Source organism: Suillus plorans (assembly GCF_016647745.1).
Source record: "Suillus plorans strain S12 chromosome Unknown HD556scaffold_44, whole genome shotgun sequence".
Classification (NCBI taxonomy): domain Eukaryota; kingdom Fungi; phylum Basidiomycota; class Agaricomycetes; order Boletales; family Suillaceae; genus Suillus; species Suillus plorans.
The window spans coordinates 67,392-86,558 of NW_024537428.1; the positions used below are offsets into that span (position 1 = coordinate 67,392).

The 19,167-nt window shown below is 46.2% G+C and overlaps 4 protein-coding genes across 4 annotated transcripts; 1 reads left to right on the forward strand and 3 right to left on the reverse strand.

Annotated features, from left to right (window-relative positions):
• Nucleotides 1-13,937: 13,937 nt before the first annotated feature.
• On the reverse strand, nt 13,938-15,589 carry HD556DRAFT_1200384 (uncharacterized protein; the record flags this gene model as incomplete). The annotated part of the gene is made up of 7 exons (XM_041296373.1): nt 13,938-14,069; nt 14,122-14,295; nt 14,347-14,551; nt 14,603-14,676; nt 14,728-15,091; nt 15,160-15,301; nt 15,358-15,589. Coding segments are annotated over 7 exons (1,323 nt in total), but the record flags the coding sequence as incomplete, so codon positions are not given.
• Nucleotides 15,590-15,661: 72 nt separating this feature from the next.
• Nucleotides 15,662-15,994, reverse strand: HD556DRAFT_1241038 (uncharacterized protein; the record flags this gene model as incomplete). The annotated part of the gene is made up of 1 exon (XM_041298155.1): nt 15,662-15,994. A coding segment is annotated over one exon (333 nt), but the record flags the coding sequence as incomplete, so codon positions are not given.
• Nucleotides 15,995-16,778: 784 nt separating this feature from the next.
• HD556DRAFT_1445429 (uncharacterized protein) lies at nt 16,779-17,080 on the reverse strand (the record flags this gene model as incomplete). Its single annotated transcript, XM_041306922.1, has 2 exons — nt 16,779-16,937; nt 16,994-17,080. The coding sequence occupies 2 exons, from the start codon at nt 17,078-17,080 to the stop codon at nt 16,779-16,781; spliced, it is 246 nt and encodes an 81-aa protein (XP_041158057.1).
• A 1,058-nt stretch (nt 17,081-18,138) lies between these two features.
• On the forward strand, nt 18,139-18,634 carry HD556DRAFT_1241147 (SMAD/FHA domain-containing protein; the record flags this gene model as incomplete). Its single annotated transcript, XM_041298168.1, has 3 exons — nt 18,139-18,210; nt 18,263-18,373; nt 18,425-18,634. Coding segments are annotated over 3 exons (393 nt in total), but the record flags the coding sequence as incomplete, so codon positions are not given.
• Between the last annotated feature and the right edge of the window lie 533 nt (nt 18,635-19,167).

Here is a 19,167-nt window from a genome sequence, read left to right on the forward strand (position 1 = left end):
CCTGTGTCATTTTGCTAGCCCCACTAGGTGCGTAGTTACTTGTTTTCACATTGCTAACATTGTAGACCACATTTTACATGTCCGCAGCACCTCATGTCTTATTACATAGGACATCGGACCCGAAAATATTGTGCTACTACTTTCGCCTATAGGGTTCCGGACTTCTACGTATCTACATAAATATTGGACTCCCCATAGCATTACCATCATCCAAGTGGAGGAGAGCCGTTCTCCAACGCTTAGGGGTCAAACCCGATATTTCGTAGTTCTTAGTTGACATTGCGAATATCATCGTTCCTTCACCGCCCGTATCCGTCATCGTTATTATTGCGCACACCTCTCGCTTTCCCGACACTCGCTATAGTGTTGCTATTAGTTTCCGACAACCCGAACTCAAACCTGAAAAACCCGAAACCCCGAAAACATCGGACCCGACGCTTTTGCATCGGACATCGTAATTATACCTTCAGACATTGTTTCCCGTGCTCGGACTATTGACCCCACATCACTCACTGACCCCCAAAACTATTCCCAGACTGCAGACCCCTGGGTCAAACGCACTTGTCTCACCAAGTATTCCTACACCAGCGGTTTGAAGGTTCGACTTTCATGAAGTACACGAAGTTGTTTCTATTAAAAAAAAAGTGGAAACCTGCCAATATCTCGGCGGGAAACACTAAGTGAATCGAACGATGAATAATAGGACAAAGCCGTGAATTTCCGAAGCATGATATAAAAAGCAGGTAATGGTAAGTGGTCAACCTGAGCGTAAGTGAACATGACATTTTGCGTGAGGATATAAAGGGGTGATCATGTGATGCAGTTACACAGCAACTGCTGAAATCAGTGCCATGCCTGAAATCAGTGGTGAATAGTGTCACAGACACTCAGAGATATTGTTCATATACAATTTAGACTGCCAGTTTTTAAGAGATGTGATATACCAGACGTATAGTTAAGCAATCCCTCAATTAATTAGCATTATAGAACATCAGATTATACAGAAATATCAGCCATCCAGAAAAATATAAACACAGGCTTGCAGAATTACACAGCAGACTGTGTACAGCCTGACAGGTATCACAGTCACTTTGACTGATTAGCAAAGCAAATTAATAGATTGACGATACAACACATTGTAGAACTATGTAGACTTTAGAATAGGATTGAATATAATATTTTGACTGGCTTTTATTATAAATATCACTACAGTATATATACTAAGGTACGCTAAATGTAAGTACCTGGTCCGTGTATGTGTAAGTGCGGACTTGTTCATGGTCCGCGTTTTACGATGACAAATCATGTCCGTCTTGGATAACTCCGGCTATTAGTTGTTCCCTACATTACTCATACTTCTATGTATTACTAAGCTTTCCCTGTTGTGCTCGTACCTTCATTTCCATTATGCGCGAACTCTAACACTCCCCCTCAAGCACAGCTTACTTTCATTCTGTCCCTCAATCTTTTGAGTCTTGGCTTCAGCAGTGCTTTTGTGAAAGCATCTGCGAGGTTATCGTCTGTTGGTACGTACTCCAATTCTATTGTGCCATTTTCGATAACTGACCGAATGAAATGATAGCATATATTGATATGCTTTGTTCGAGCATGGAACTTGTTGTTTGAGGTGAGGGCGATGGCGCCTTGGTTGTCTGAATAGATGGTGATAGGTGCGTCCTTCCTTTTATAAAGTTCTTTCAGTAATGACTGAAGATATAGCACTTCCCTCATTGCAGACATTAGCGCGATGTATTTGGCTTCGGCCATCGACAATGCTATGATTGTTTGCTTCCTCGCGCTCCAAGCTATCAGCGATCCATGCAGCTGGACCAGGTACCCTGAGATAGAGTGCCTGTGGGCTTGGCTTGCCCAATCCGCGTCTGCATAAGCCTCTAGATCTTTCTCTTTCCCTCCCAAGGTAAGCTTTGCCTTCTTTGTTGCCTTCAGGTAGCGGATGACACTTTTTGCTGCCTCCCAGTGTGACTTCACCAGTTCACGCATGAACTGCAACAATACCGACACTGCTAGCGCTATGTCTGGCCTAGTGCAAGTTGCCGCATACATTAGCGATCCAATCGCTCTCTGGTATGGTACCTGTTGTTCGGATATTTCAGATTTGGTGCCTGGTGAATGGTCTGACTGTTCTTCCGTCAGCTGTATTCCAGTCTCCATGGGAATGTGTGCTGGTTTTGCATCTTCGAGGCGGAAGTGTTCGACAATGGTGTTGACATATGCTTCTTGCGACAGCATTATGGTTCACACGCTTCGGTCTCTCTCTATCTTGAGACCTAGCAACCAGGTAAGTTCTCCCAGGTCTATTATCTCAAATTTCTGTCGCAGCTGATCTTTGAACTTCTCTATATGTTCTAGATGCTTTGACGTCACGGCCATGTCGTCAACTGATACCATGATGATGGTGTGCTCGTCCTGTTCCCTCCGATAGTACACTGCTCGATCAACTTGCGAACATGTGTATCCGGCTTTGAGGAAGAATTCTTCTAGCTCCTCGGACCACTCAAACCCAGCTTGCTTCAGGCCGTATAAGCTTCTCAGCAGCTTCAAGACCTTTCCCTCCTCTCCCTTCTTCAAGTATCCAGATGGTGCCTGCATATACACATTGTCCTTGAGTGTAGCATTTAGGTAAGCACTCTTTATATCCACTTGGTGCATCTCCCAATCGTTTCTTGCAGCCATCGATAGGACCGTCTGAATGGTTGTCATATTGGAGGTGGATGCGAAGGTTTCTTGGTAGCCTATGCCGTACTCTTGGTGCTGACCATTCGCGACAAGTCTTGCGCGCAGCTTTACCTTTTCGCTGTTTGATTCGTGCTTTGTCGCTAGGACAAAATGGCAAGGTATTATATTCGCGCCTTTAGGTGGGTCCACTATTTCCCATGTCTTGAGATTCTCCAATTGACTAATCTCATAGTCTATGGCTTGTTGCCATTCATCCGCATCTGGTCCGCTTAACGCTTCCTTAAGTGTTGGTTCTCTTTGTGCGGCTGCCATAGCCTGATATAAGAGAAAGTTTGACTGTCCCTGGTCCGGTGAGTCTTCTGTTGCTAATGACGCATGTTCTCCTTCATTTAGCATTTTATAGTAACCCGGAGGGGGTTGTACCCTTGTGACTTTGGGCGTTATCGGATCTGGCAGTTTCTGTATACTCTGGGGTGGCATTTTGGGAGGTTGGCTTGGTGTTTGGGGGACTTGGGATGTTGCGACGGGCTGGACAATATTCGGTACGTTGATCGGTTCTTCCTGGTTATACTCCCCCTCGTCTAGTACGTCATTACGAATGATGACATCTGGTGGGACAAAGCTAATGTTGCGTTTGACAGATACTCTTCTCTTCTTCGGCCAGTATACTCAGTAAGCTTTACTTTCCTCATCTATACCCACAAATTGACCTTCTTCTGCTCTAGCTTCGAGCTTTCCTCCATCCGGTGAGTGCATGTAGAGTCGTGCGCCGAATTCCCGTGCGTTTACTAAACTTGGTTTTGCTTTATGTAGCAATTCATAGGATGTGTATCCTGGGATCGCCCTCGAAGGTAGGCAATTTTTGAGCCATGTTGTGTAACTGACGGCTTCAGCCCATGAAAATTTTGGTAGGTCCTTTGCGAGTAACATGGCTCGTGCGTGTTTGACTAACGTTCGATTTAGTCTTTTGGCTACACCATTCTGCTGTGGGGAATCGTGCATGGTGAGTTGTCTTTTTATTCCTTTTTCCTTCAGATATTCATCAAACTCCTTGCTTAGGTACTCTCCTCTTCGATCTGACCATACTTTGCGCAGACACGCATTATATTGTCGGCTTACATAAGCCTCATATTCCTTGAATGCGGTAAGTGTGTCACTCTTTCTCTTCAGGAATGTTATCCTTGTTTCCCGACTAAAATCATCTGTAAAGGTGATATAATACAGGCATCTGTTTATCATTTCAGTTTGCACTGGACCCCATAGATCTGTATGGACAAGGTCCCCATATGCGGATGATCTGGTCTTTGATTCATTTGAAAATGGTTGTCGAGTGGCTTTGGCCTTTGCGCACATTTCACAAAAGGTATATCAAGAAGAACTAAACCAATGAATGCTTACGATTAAACAAAATCATCAATTTTCAAGTTGTGTCACTCTCAGATTCAGTATCTGAAGCAAAACATGCTGCATGTCCAGATGTTCCGGTTGCCCTCAGAGTTATGGCCCCTCTTGATCGTGCCTTAGCTTGATAGTGTCCTTTGAAGGGCTCTGCTAATTCCAAAATATTCGTCTATTTCTTGTCAGACAGATAGTCGATAGACTCCATCACCTCTTGAGTTGCATATCCCCACTGTGTCTCTGAGAACGCATCACCTGTCTTGCTGTCTGGTTGCACACATTCACCTGTTGACCACTGTCTAAATGCGCGTTCACTCTACAATATAAGTGAAAGATACAATAACAGAAATTTATAATGTACTGCTACAACAGCCAATTCAAGGGTGCCACGTGGCTTGCCCTTCATCCTACTCTGTGTACGAAGCTAGGACAAGTCTCAGCGGGACGTGATAAACGACGCTAACATTGAATCTACCTAGGACAAGTCTAGGGTACGTCAGCAAGGGTCAAGTACTAGTGAGCAAGAAGGCATACCTCAGCGGGACGTGATAAACGACGCTGAGGTGAAACTACGGGGACAAGAACATATAAGTAAGGGAACCTAAGCGAAGGAAGCTGCCGGTGACATCAGTACCGGCGAGGACGACATATGGTGCAGAAGGTGCCAAGAGATGATAAGAACTAGAAAAGGTAAAGGATGATAACGACTGGAAAAGGTAAAGTAAAGAAGCTCCGGAGGTTAATCCTCCGGAGATGGTAGCATGTGTCTGTGTTACATCATCGATCGTCAACACACCCCCTCACTGAGACACCAGTTGGAGGCCGGGCATGTATTTTTCGAAGAGTGGACGTGGAAGAGCTTTCGTCAAGATATCTGCCGTGTTTTTGTGCGATGGGACCCATGTCAGCAGGAACGTGCCTCGTTCGACGTGCTCGCGAATAAAATGATACCGCACATCGATATGTTTCGAGCGGATGTGGTTCCTAGCCTCTGCTGACAATGAAATCGCGCCTGTGTTGTCCATATGAATGATGATGGGGAACGGGATGTTAATGTGGAGAGCGACGAGGAGGGATTTAATCCACAAGCCTTCTTGAATGACATGCGTGGCAGCCATGTACTCAGCTTCGGTTGACGACAGTGCGTGTGTTGTCTGCTTCTTCGAGACGTGAGCTATGACACCCCCAGCGTAAAACCAAATATATCCTGAAATAGACAGGCGATCTATGGGAGAGCTGGCCCAGTCGGCGTCACAGTAGGCGTGAAGGTCGTCATTGACATTGGCACCCCCGTAGTGCAGACGGAGGTTGATGGTGCCAGAGAGATATCGCAGGAGCCGCTTTGCAGCTGCATAGTGTGCAGGAGTAGCATTGGAATTGTGCTGTGCGAGTGAGTTCACGGCGTAGGATATGTCTGGGCGGGTGCAGACTGCAAGGAAGAGCAATTCGCCCACGAGTTTGCGGAATTGGGTGAGGATGTTGGGTACTGCGTCATGGGTGTCATCGGGCTTGCCGAACGGGTGGTGAGAGTCGAGAGGGAGACGGACAGGATTGCAATCGAGCATGCCGTATTCCTCTAGCAGATATGTGATATACTCACCCTGGTGCAGCCAGAGTTGACGGGAGCCTCGGTTACGTTCGAACTGTATGCCGAGAAACTTAGTGACTGGGCCCATGTCCTTTATCCCAAAGCGCTTGTGAATCTGCTGCTTCACCCATGTCAGGAATGATGGTGAGTTTGACGTTCCCATACCGTCATCCACGTGGAATCCGATTATACAGACGATGCGGGTGCCGGTTGCGTGACTGTCGAAGATGAAGACTGCATAGTCAACCTCACAACGTGAGAAGCCCAACTCTCCCATAACTGCTCTGACCTGCTCGTACCACTCCATTGCAGACTGCTTCAAGCCGTATATGGTGCGGAGCATCCGCCAAACCTGCACCCTCCAGTCGCCCTCTTCAAAGCCTCTAGGTTGGCGCATGTATATGTCCTCCTTGAGTACGCCCCAGAGGAAGGCTCGAGTTGCGTCAAATGAGTGGAGCTCCCAGTCGTTTTTGCAGGCGAGAGCAGCGATGAGGCATAGGGACGCAGTTTTTAGTACTGGCGCGAATGTTGCACCGTAGTCCACTCCCGGTATCTGTGAAAACCCTTGAGCGACAAGGCGCGCTTTGAATGCTGATCCTCCCTTGTTGTCTTCTTTGAATTCGAGAACCCAACGGTTGCCTATTGCTTTGCGACCGCTGGGGAGGGGAGCGAGCTCGTAGACGTGCATTTCATCCATAATGCGAAGCTCTTTTCGCATAGCCGCCAGCCAGTCGTCGCGATCAGTGCGCAACATGGCTTCGTCGTACGTAGCTGGGGGAATTCGCATGTCGTACCCAGGGCTGTTGGGGTCTCGTTTGCGGTCGCTGCGGATGGTGATATGTGCGTGCTCTTCAATCATGACGTTAGCGTAGACTTCGGGAATGTCGCCATTCGGCTCTATATCCGCTAAGTTCTCCTCTATTCCTGCGTCTATTCCTGCATCTTTTCCTTCATCTATATTCGCCATCTCCCTCACCCCCTCACTCGAGTGAGCAGACCCTGCCGCGCGCGCTGCCCTTGAGTCGCGTAAGCGCGCAATACGATCCTTAGTGGCCGCCATCTCCTCTGCGTAGGTGCGTCCAGCTGGTGTAAGTACTTTGGCCCTGCCAGAACGCCGGGCAGGTACAAGGGGAAGTGGTGAAGGGTGCTGCGAAGGCTGAGTGATTGGAGTGGCGACAGAGGGTAAAGCAGGAGGAAGGTGAGTTGTGGGAACCTCATCCTCGGAATCAGAGTCCCGAGACTCGGGACCTATAGTGGGGAAGCGCTCGTCAAAAATGACATCACGAGCAGTGAAGAAGGACCCATTGCTGTCGCGTAGACGATAGCCTTTTGTACCTTCGGGGTAGCCTACAAAAATGGCACGACGTGAGTGAGGACCGAGTTTGGTCTGCAGCTCGGTGGGAATGCGTGCGAAGCACTTGGAGCCAAACACCCGGAGGTAAGAAAGATCAGGCTTTCGGCCATTCACCATCTCATAAGGAGTGACGTCCGAAGGTAGGGTGCTCAAGGCGCTTCTGTTCCACAAGTAGCACGCCGTGAGTGCTGCCTCTCCCCAAAGGTTCGCAGGGAGGCCCGCCGTTTCCAACATTGCAAGGAGGCGACCCTCGATTGTGCGAATTGCACGCTCTGCCTTTCCGTTCTGTTGATGAGCGTAGGGTGCGGAGAGCTGTCGCTCAATCCCGGAGTCCTGAAGGTCCTTCACGAAGGCCTTACTAAGGAACTCACCTCCATTGTCTGAGCGGAAGATTCGCACAGTACGACCCGAATGGTTCTCCCAGCGTGCCTTAACGATCCTCCAAGCCTCCAGCGCCTGATCCTTCGTTGCAAGAAGCTGAAGATTAAGCAGGTTGGTATGGTCATCGAGGAAGATTACGAAATGCAGTTTGCCGTGAGGTGTAGCAATGGGGAAAGGACCGCATAAGTCAGAGTGCACCAGGTCCAGCATGTGACTGGTGCGCAGCTCCAAGGAAGGTGGATAAGGCTTACAAGGGTGCTTCGCCATGATACAAGGCTCGCACCGTTGAAGGGGAGCCGACGTTTCGAACGTTACTCCAGTAGCTGTGTGCTTAAGGCGCTTGACAGCATCTCCTCCTGGGTGACCCATCCGAGCGTGCCATAAGTCCAGGGACAGCGGTGAGCGAGCGAATGCTGAGAGTTCTCGAGTGTGAAGTGCAGGAGGGGACTCATCCGGGCGAATGAACTTGAGGTCAATGAAGAACAGATTCCCGACCATCGGAAGTTCTCCCAAGAGCTCACCATGATACTTGAGCTGACAGCGAGCCGGGGAGTGTTCAAAGGCACAGGACCACTTCCTTTTCAGCATATGTCCGACTGAGAGCAAATTAATCATTGCCCCAGGTGCGTGCAGGCAGTCCGTGAACGTGATACGGAAAGTTCTTCCTCCAAGCGTCAATTCTGCGACGCAGTTACCGCGCCCTGACGTTGCGAGTTTGCTGTGATTAGCGGTCTTAACGGTAACAGTGGAGTTTTCCGAGTAAGTCCAGAAGTAAGAGCGATCAATGATGAGATTTGACGTAGTGCCGGAGTCCAAGATGGTAGATAGCATCTGACCGGATATGCAGGCGACATCATCGAAGCTTGGGTAAGATTCGGGATCGTCGAATGGGATTTCCTCCAGTATAGCACACAATAGGTCACGGACAGCAGCAGTAGTGCTGCTGGAGTACGAGGGTGGCGCTGCTGGTGCTGGGTTAGACGAAGTGGCATTGCTCTCACTGGTCACGGCGGAGACCTCGGGTTTCTTGGTACTCGGCTTCCTCTCACGATTTCTGTTGCCTCCCTGGCCCTCCATTCCTCCTCCCGACTGAAAACAGTGCTCCCGATCGTGTGTGAAGGAACGTGGCTGCCCAGTGCACAGCGGGTTGTCGCAACTCACCCCCTTGGGGTTAGACCTATGAATGCGGATCCCGGTCTTGGGGTTAGTCTTCCCGCTGTCGAAGTTCCTGAATGACGTGGCATTCACGTACTCCAAACCAGGTCCAGCAAGCTTCTGTTCTCCTCGCAGACGGTTAGCCTCCTCGGATAAGGATGTGACTACAGCCGAAAAGGTCATCTTAGTGGTGGTAGTGGTGGTAGTGGAGGCGGTAGCGGAGGCAGAGGAGGTGGAAGACGTTGTCGAGGGAGTGCTGTACAGATTCATGGTCATACGCTTGAATATGAGCCAGTCAGGAGTGTGTGGAAGGCCGTGGAGTAGAAGGAACACCAGCTCGTCCTCGGTGACTATAACACCCATCTCTGCGAAGCGGCGCCTAGCGTTCTCAAACGCACTAATGTAACGTGGTGTATCGTCTGGGTCCTTGAGTTTTTCGGCAAACAGCTGTGCGCGAAGTTCAAATTGAGACGTGACGTCTAGACGTCCAAAATGAGTTGCTAAGGTATTCCATTGTTCTCTCGCAGTCCAGGACTCGTTGAGGAGACCTTGAACAACAGCTGAGAGTTTCCTACAGACAATACCTTTCGCCTGCGCGTTGTAGGGATTCATTTCTGGCTGGGCTTGTAGAGACTGTTTTTACCTTACCTTATGTTGGCACTTTTGTAGCTTACATAAGGAAGTTATCTTTTCACCAGTTACCAGTAGGAGTCAGAGTCTTCAGTAGTTTTTCATGATATTTCCTCCCCTCTGAGCCTTGAGCCTGGTCCAGAAACCCTTTAGGGTCGAATAGCAGCTAGGTTCTGCAAGACCCAACATTGTTCAGACTCACTCTCTGAATTGTTGTACCTTCAGCGTCCTCCTTGATCCAGTCAATAATGTTCTGTTTTTCGGTGGCGGTAGGAGACCCAGCGACTGCCGGAGAGGGCATGACTGTGGCAAATTCCGCGTAATTATTAGGGTCGGTACCAGAACTACAGTGGTTCCATAGTCCGTCCCCTTGAAGAGCGAGGGTCACTGCGCGACGCCAGGAAGGATAATCATCTGTGCCGGTTAGTTCGATGATGAAGTCGTACTTCCCCATGACGATGAGGTACTGGGGGGGAAGTTCGAGGAGTTTGGTGCAGACCTGCAGCGGGAACGTTATACGTTAATGCGAGAGTCGTCGACTTCGTGGGTGTCTGAGCTTTGCTAGAGCTCAGGGCTCATAACCTGTACGAAGCTAGGACAAGTCTCAGCGGGACGTGATAAACGACGCTAACATTGAATCTACCTAGGACAAGTCTAGGGTACGTCAGCAAGGGTCAAGTACTAGTGAGCAAGAAGGCATACCTCAGCGGGACGTGATAAACGACGCTGAGGTGAAACTACGGGGACAAGAACATATAAGTAAGGGAACCTAAGCGAAGGAAGCTGCCGGTGACATCAGTACCGGCGAGGACGACATATGGTGCAGAAGGTGCCAAGAGATGATAAGAACTAGAAAAGGTAAAGGATGATAACGACTGGAAAAGGTAAAGTAAAGAAGCTCCGGAGGTTAATCCTCCGGAGATGGTAGCATGTGTCTGTGTTACATCATCGATCGTCAACACTCTGCAGGGGAAGTGGATCAATGACCTCCAGGTAATATGCAAAAGTATTGAGTATGACATCTGTGAGAAATGGACCCTCTTTCACCTGTACAAGTCAAGTTGGTGGAGGAAATAAAGAGCATATATCACTTACAATGTGCTGAGAGTCAGTATCATCAACTGAACACCACATAAAGGGATAGATAGGTGGATTTACAAGTAATCGTTGTCCATCATCTCTAACTTCTTCCTTTGGTTCAGGAACAGCCCAAGCAACCCAATCTGCAATATCATCAGGCTCATCAAAATTTTCATAATTAGTGAAAAAGTCGATAACAGCAAGCTCAGACCGTTTTGCAAGGGTTTTGCGAAAATCATATGTTCGTTGTTTAAGCTAAAAATGACTAAGACAATGAATGATATGAAGGGTTAGCGCTCACCAGATACCAGACTGGTTCATTCTTTTTGGTCAACTGGTGGGTTGAATCGACGAAGAGTTTGTCCCAGAGCTCCTGAGCTGAAGAAAGATGCGGAATCAAATCCCAAGGATTATCCAAGCACCCCACAAAGTTAATCCACATCGGAATTGCTCTTGCTTTGAAGGTGGCAAGTGATGCACATCTAGGAAGATCTTCATCTTTAAATGTATGTTGTCTTTTCTCTGAGCTAGTAGCTTGGACTCTTGAGCTTTTAGGCAGCTTCTCCTTGAAGACATCTAAAGATCAAGAGACACTGTTGGAAGTTTCCTAAAATAAAATGAAACAAAATGACATGAAACAAAGTTGACAGCATACACTTGGCCGCTCACTTTAACATTATGTTTAGCATGAACATGTTTTTGCCTCGTCATTGACGACTTGGTACTAGGTTCAGATGCTCTTTTCAGATGAGCTGACTTGAGTTTCTTAGTGGCCACCTTGTTGCATGATGAAGGCGTCTTTGCCATATTTTTCTTCTGAGACACCTTCTATCAAAGAGTGTTCCAATATGAGTTGTGTGAACAGAATTTGGAAACACTTACTTTCTTATTAGTGTCATCTGAATCTTCTTCATCTAAGAGGTCGTCTGAGTAGTCCTTCTGTTTGAAAATGACCCAATGTCACTAGTATCGTTGGGAGAATATATAAATATTCACCTTCTGCTGAAACACATCTGAATCTTCTTCCGTAGAGTCTAACTCCTGTTGAAAAGTAGTGATGTAAGTGTGATCAAGGGAAAATATTTTGATCCATACCTTCTTATAGTCTTCCAGTGGGCTAGGTTCCTAAAGATCTTCTATATAATCTTCTATACGGTCTCCCTCCCTATCTGAGCTATTCTGTTGCAGATGACTGAGAGCGGTGAGGTCCTGAAAGTAAAGGTGATCATCTTTGATGTCATTTGTATCTCCACTTGGGTGTGACCTACTGCCAATATTTGCTCTAAGTTAAGGAGGTTACCTATGGCAAGGTCTTTCAGTTTGTATGACTGCATTCAAGCACAAAAAACTTACTACATGATGATTGAGTTATGATAGCGGTCGACTTCTGGTTCTGCAATTGGTTTGGAGGCGGAGGGATGTTGTTGTCGTCCATATCTTCAAATACACTACTGTAAGGTTGAACGCCTGTGATATTTATGAGCAAATGTAAAATTATAAGGCAAAGATAATGATAATACACTGGTTATGAGATTGTGATTCCGATACCATGTCTAAAGCAGAAGACTTCGGTTTTGAAGACGCTCTCACATTGGGAACTTCGTCTGCAACTATTGAGTGCCAATTTGGAAGTGTACCACTTGTAATTCCAGGAGGTGAAGAAGTCTTGCTTGTGTGCGCCTGTTTGGATTTCTTGCTTGGTGGTCTGCAGATACGACATGAAACAGTAATAATCATGGTTGAAGGTTTAAATTATCAGTCCAGATGACAAGAAAGGATAGAAGAAGAAAGACTTATGCATTGGTATCATTGCTTACTTGAGATTGCTGGCACCTGTTTGCAATTTCCTCCCTTGCACTCACACAAGACTTTGAAGTTCTATTGGTCTCTGCTCCACCGTCATTAATAATCATATCTGAGTCTACTTCATCATCAGCTTCAGCATCGACTTGAATATTCCCCCTAGAATCTTGGAGTTCTTGGTTAGTATTATGAATAACTTGTGTAGTCTGAAGAGTGTACCTGAAGATATTTGAGATTTGCCTCCAGGTTGTCTCACAGCTTTCTTGCTTGCCGGTCCAGGAGGGCAGAATGCCTGACTTTTTTGCAGGTTAGCTTCATCAGCAAGGTCGTTCTGCACCTTTGCAACTTTGGCCATTTTGCCTGCCCTTTCATTTGCCTTGATGCGTTGTTTTGCTCTGGCTGCCTTTACCTTGGCTGATTCCTTGTGTTCAACATCTGACCCATCATCTAAACCATTGTCCCTTGTACGTTTTCTACTGGCAGGCCAGTCCACAAGTCCAGGGTGAGCATCCTTGTTTGATGGGCGTGTTTTCATCAGCACTAAGAAGAGTAATGTAGCCCAGCTGCGTCTGAGACTGAGACTGAACTGTTCAGTACCAAGAGTTTGTGAAAGAGGTGAGTGAAATCTAAAGATGTGAGGATAAATAATTTCAAAGTTCATACAAATTTTCACAGAATATTAGTTTTATATTCAAGTTTTTCGAACTCTCCACCTAAATATCACTAGAAAAATCTAAAGAACTTTAGTTCAAGTACACATTGTGTTGCCACCCATTCCGCTGTAGAACTTAGGCTCGCACTGAGCACATATTCAGCTAATTCACAACGCATGTCAAACACTCGAATCACTTCCCAATGTTATCCGACACTTATCCGCTCAATCCAATGTTTATCCGCTAACCCGACGCTAATCCGACGGACCTGACGTTTCCCGTGCATCGGACCTGATATTTTTCCGCGCACTTGTCCTCCCTATGTCCTGTCCTGTTATATCTATCCCCACTAGGTGCACAGTTATCAGGTTTCACACTGCTAACACTGTAGACCGCATTATTACATGTCCGCAGTACCACATGTCTTATTACATAGGACATCGGATCCGAAAATTACCGCTACTACTTTCGCCTATAGTGCTCCGAAATTCTACATATACACTATATATTTTACATGCCTCCTACTTACTTATTTACCTTTCTACCTCTGAGTAGGAGGAGTTCATTAGATATTTGTAGTTCTTGGTTGAATTCCGCAAATATCATTGTTTCTTTATCCGAAACACTCTGAAAATACTGACAGTAACCCGCCATTCACTGTCCCGACATTCATTACATTCCCGACATTCATTACATTCCCGACATTCATTACATTCCCGACACTAACCCGACGAAATCCGCTAACCCGAAACCTGAAAACATCAGACCCAACATTTTTACCTTCGGACTCTGTTTCCCGCGCTTCGGACTATCTCCCTTTTCATATAACTAATTATTCTAATACCTTACAGTGAACCCCTTGGGTTGAACACACTTGTCTTGCAAGTATAGCAGACTAGGCTGTGCAGACCACAACTTTTATATTGCTGATTACTTACTTCATATAGTATCCAGCAATTGTTGTCTCGTTACACCGCCCATCTTGCCACTTGGAAAATTCCCTATCCATCTGTAGAACAAAAGAAGCTCTCTTCCCCTCATATTCTAAGTTGAAATGAGTTGTTTTGTCAGAGCCAAATATTGCGAAGTCCCCATTCCTAAGCTCCAAAACCAGACCCGGCTCTTTCAAACACAGAGCACCACCTGTGAATTGACCTAGAGCTAAGACCAAACAAAGATCTTTGTCTTTACCGTCTCTGTGGGACAAAGTGCAAACATTAATGTTCACAACCAGAGATACAAAAGGAGCCACTGGTGAACCAGGACTTCCTGGCAACAAATCAATGATCTCAATTAAAACTTTGTATTCTTCTGGTAGATGTGTCTGAAACTGATAGTGTGTAGTTAGAACCAGTAAGGTGATCGACTAATATGACACATACTATAGTCTCAATCCACTCAAAAACGTCTTGAAAGGCGGTGACCAAGTTAGCGAAAAGCTGTCCAAAATCCTCCATGTCGTTTGAGGGGTATGGAATCATTTGAGAGAAATTTGTGTGACTGGTGTTCTGAATGTGTAGATTGTGAGGGTGCACTTCAGAAGGTGCTCCTTCACCCTATATCGTGAGTTGAATAATCATATTCACCAAGAATTTGAAAAAGCTTACTTGTGTAGCATATCGATTATACCAAGAGAAATGAGCACAAGTAAATGCTTGGCCATGATCAGCTGGTGTATAATATGTGAGGCTAGGGATGCCATCAAAGCATGCTATGAGGTTCTCATGCAAAGTCTCCCTCATATTCGCAGGCATCGCACTACAAATGAATGCCATAAGAGAGCCATCCTTATTGCATATGTCGACAGTGCCACTATCAGTTTCGAAGGTTAGCCAATTTAAGAGAGTCAAGAGTAGGACTTACTCAACAAGTGCAGACATAGAAATACGTAGATATTGTCTAGGCAGTTTGTATCCTTCTGGGTAGAAGACTTGCAGCTGCATAAATAAATATTATATTTATTATCCTAGGAGTAAGCGTGAATGCACCTTAGACTCAAGCATGGCCAAATCTGTGATTAAATGACCAGCACTAGCTAGTTTTCTCTCATGTGCAGTCGCTGCAACATTTTCATCATGATTAAGGCTCATGAAGCAGCGATTTTGTGGCAAGTTGCGATCATAATTGGTGTAGATTACTTTTGCTGAAAGTTGCTGAGATGATGCTTGATTAGTGACTGAAGAAGCAGATGATTCACCGGAGGATGAGTCCAAGGGAGGGATCGTCATGCCTCTATTCAAAGAGTCTGAGAGAAATTGGTGCTCTAAGAAAGAGATAAGTAGTGGATTGTCATGGACCACATTAAGACAAGGTTTCCATGCTGAATGATTCCGAGAGGATAGTTTCCAGTTGCTAACATGAAGGATTGTTAGCAGTTACAGCCTGACCCTCGAGTAAGATAATGAAAGGCATCGACTCACCTGAATTTGATCTTATCAAAAAAACTATCAGAACTCTTGAGATTAGTGCAGTCTATGCTGTTGAGAGCAAGCGGAAGACTTTTGTGAAGTAGAGTTATTGTAGGAATGATACGCGAGGTTATAAGCTTTGCAACATCAACATCTAATGATTGAAGAGCTTGGATAATCTTTCTTTGAAAGGCATCATATGCAACTCACTGGCACTATCAGGATTTTGTAACATTTTCCCCAAATTCCAAGAAACCTGTGTATTAGCCTTCACTATACACCAGTGTAGGTCTAGGCCTGCTATAAGGACAAGTGCATATATACTTCCTCCTCCTGCAATGAGCACATATCTCCCTCCTTGATTGACCCACCCTCTGAAAGTTCTCAGAGATGGTGCTCCAGTCATGTTAGCAATTTCAGCTTCATAGACATCACCAATATTTCATAAAGTACTGTCTGGAGATATCAGACTACTGTGCATCAGCTCAAAAAGTTAGCACAAATATTCAAAACCTCACCTTTGAGTTTCGACAAGGAGCTGAATTTGATTGATCATAAGGAGAAAGTTGCCACCAACCTCCTTGGCAGAGAGAACTCTGCATCTCCTCACTACAGATTGCAGCGAGTTGTTCAAAGAATTCCGAGCTTCAACGACTTGAGAGCTAATGCTTTCAATCCACCTTTCATCATTGTACATCCTGGAGTCTGTGTGGGAAGCCGCCATACTTGAGATCAGCCCATCAGCTGTTGCATTACTCGTGGTGGCCATGTCCTTGCCGTGAGTCCACTGTGCAGGAACATTCATGTGTCGACCATTCTGACGGCATGTGCGTTGAAGCACTGGTTGATGCTGAAGCTGTAGTAGATGCTCAGCGCTGAGGCAGCAGTAAATGCTGAGATGGAGGTAACATTACCGGTTGGACAGCCACGCTGGCTCGTTCATCAGCATCTAAGTTCATTGGGCCATTTGGAGATACTGATGGCGATGTCATTGAAGTGGGAGGTTGTAAATGCTGAAGTAACTGTGTAGCATTGTCACCTAGTAGATAGAGACCCTGCAAGATGAGCTGATATTCTGCTGCAGTGACGTTTAGTTGTACTAATTGATGAGAAGCCATCAAATAGTTAGCTTTATGCAGTAGTTCAAGAAAGCTGGTGTGAGAAGGTGTGAGAAGGCGGGAGTGCATACATCTGCAATCCCGACCCCGCCCCTACCCGCCACCTCGCAATTGCCACTGCTACATAGATAATATTCAATTTTGATGATTTGCTTCTTAGGAACCTAGTTATAGCAGGTCATGATTCAGTCTTCGAAGCTTAAAGTTTACATACTATATGTGGGCCACCAATTGCCTCGCGGTCGCGAGCACTTGATTTGATGTGGTTCCAGAGTCCCTCTAAATGACATAGATTAAAATTTCCATGGATGTACAGTTGACTATCACCGCTGAGACGCATCTTGCTCTGGACATCAAACTGGGGATCACACTCGGTGGGAGCCTCATGGAGGCATACACCACAAAATGTGGTTTTGCGATGCTCGCGACACACGAATATCACGCCCAAACTTTGGTGTTCATTTTGTGGCTCCGAGGCCAATGGACAAGCAAGGTAAATTGATGAATGGTAGCTCATAGTGCGAAAATGGGTGTGAGGAGGTAAATGGTAAGGCTGTGGTGTGATGGTTGCAGCACCTGCAGCCCCATAGCAGCCGCACCAGTCAGAGGTCTGAAATCCTCCATTCCATCACATCTATGGATAGCCTTGACCTGCTGTTGCTTGGCATATGCCTGGGCAGGAGAGGTTGGTTAGAGCTGTTATGGATGCGGTTCGTATGAAAACCTACCTTGACTGCCGTGTTCTCAAACTCAAAGTTTCCAGCATTGGCAACCAATCCTTGGATATTTTTGAGGCCCGGCCGGTGGACGAGCATGACAGAAACGCCCTTGAAGGAGTTCTTTAACTGCCTGAACTGTGGTGAATCTGGGCAGAGGCCCAGTGCTTGAATGTTATTCTGCTTGAGAACAGCAAGAGTGGCGGTCTGAAACTGGTGGAGGAGTGTGACAGAATTAGCATTGAAAAACGGCCCCAAGTCAGATTCAAAAAGTGAAGGGACTCAGAGTATGAGTATGTCACACACTGGACATCCGGATCACCTACAAAAGGCTTGTCCGGACGTGCGCAACCTACCAAGTTGGTTCACCTACAGAAGGCCGGCCAGCTCAGGAAGAGATGATGGAAAGTTCCAAGTAGAACTTGAAGCAGGAACAAGTAAACAAAGACTTACACGAAAGACGACTCTGGCAATGATCCAAGGCAGTATCATCATCATATGACAAATAGTGGTAGTATTTCTATATGAGAATGTCAGTCAAAAGTATGCTGAAAAGTTTGATTGTACCTTCTAATCACACAAAATTGCAGTGTTACAGTAACACACCATGCAGGGGGCCAATGTTAATGACCGTCAAGGAAGATGGGAGGCAATGGAGAAGAGATATCATGTGTCATGTGACCGTATTGTCTAAGTCACCATTTATGGCAACTGAGTAGGATGGGGAGGGCGGAAGTGCGAATTCTAGTGGGCAACGTGAGTGAAGTTCGTAAATTTTCGCAGGTAAACATGTGACTTTGTTTATTGCTAGTGCTGTCCACCATTAATCACATGTACTGGCGACCACTTTGAACATGTGTTTGCATTGCCACAACCTCCTGAAGATCCAACAAATGAGGAATCTTCAACTCAACGAAATTCTAGGTGTCTTCTTAAGCTGTAGAGGTGCATGTATTGTGCTTTTTCATACTTCATCATCACACTAACCTGCCGTTAGCAGTGATGGCCCCGACTCAACCCTTCTCCTCTCCTCATGTACACCCGCCATATCCTTCTCCTTACCTCTATCCTCTAAACAACACTTTTATCATATCTCCCTTCACAATGGCCACCACATAAAGATCGGGCGTCAGACAAACACAAAGACAATCCCAGGAGAGAGAAACAGCTATTTCGACTCAAAAGTACTAAGCAGACAACATGCAGAGATTTGGGAGGACAGTGGAAAGGTGTGTCTTGTTCCCTGTTTTCGAGGGGGAAGACTGACGGACGTGGCGGAAGATATACATCAAAGATGTGAAAAGTTCTAATGGCACTTTCATCAATGGAGAGCGACTCAGCCCAGAAGGAGTCGAGTCTGAGCCATTTGAGCTCAAAAATGATGATATCGTGGTATGTTTTCCCTTACTTTTCCCCCGTCTGACCCACCCAACCCGTTCGCAGGAATTCGGTATTGACATCAGTGGTGAAGACAACAAGACCACAATCCACCACAAAGTTGCTGCACGCATCATGTGCGTATTCACAGATGAAGATGTGCACCTCGCTGCCCGCATAGAGGTCATCCCATCATCCACCTCTCTTCCCCCCAATATCCCCTCTGTCCTTCCTCCCGCCACTTCATCATCTGGAAGTTGTTACAATAACATTTAGAGAGGCCCCTATACTCATTTTCCTTTTGCTTCTTAAACGGGCCATCCGTACCACGCTTATCTCTTATCATGCCTATCTCTTATCTTGCCAAGCGGGCTGTCCGCCTCTTCTTTGCTTCTATCTTGATAACACATTTACAAGCTCCGCTTGAACACTGGTATATAAACCTACCTACCCATGGTTGTATTCTTCACTTTAATCTACTGGGTTTTACCTGGAACATTGTCCTTCAGCAAGGTCTCCAACCTTGCTGCCTGTTACAACTGGGATGAGTCGAGCTATCTCTGTCTGAGTAGACAATCGGCAGAATGCCAGATAGACGTAAGTCTGCTCTCGATTGAGAGATCAAGTATTCTGGCTAAGGCGAGTGTCGCTGACTCCCTTAGAATAGTGGTTCTTAGGCAGTAAGGTTGGAGACCTTACTGAAGGACAATGTTCCAGGTAAAACCCAGTAGATTAAAGTAGAGAATACAACTGTAGGTATGTAGGTTTATATACCAGTGTTCAAGCGGAGCTTGTAAATGCGTTATCAA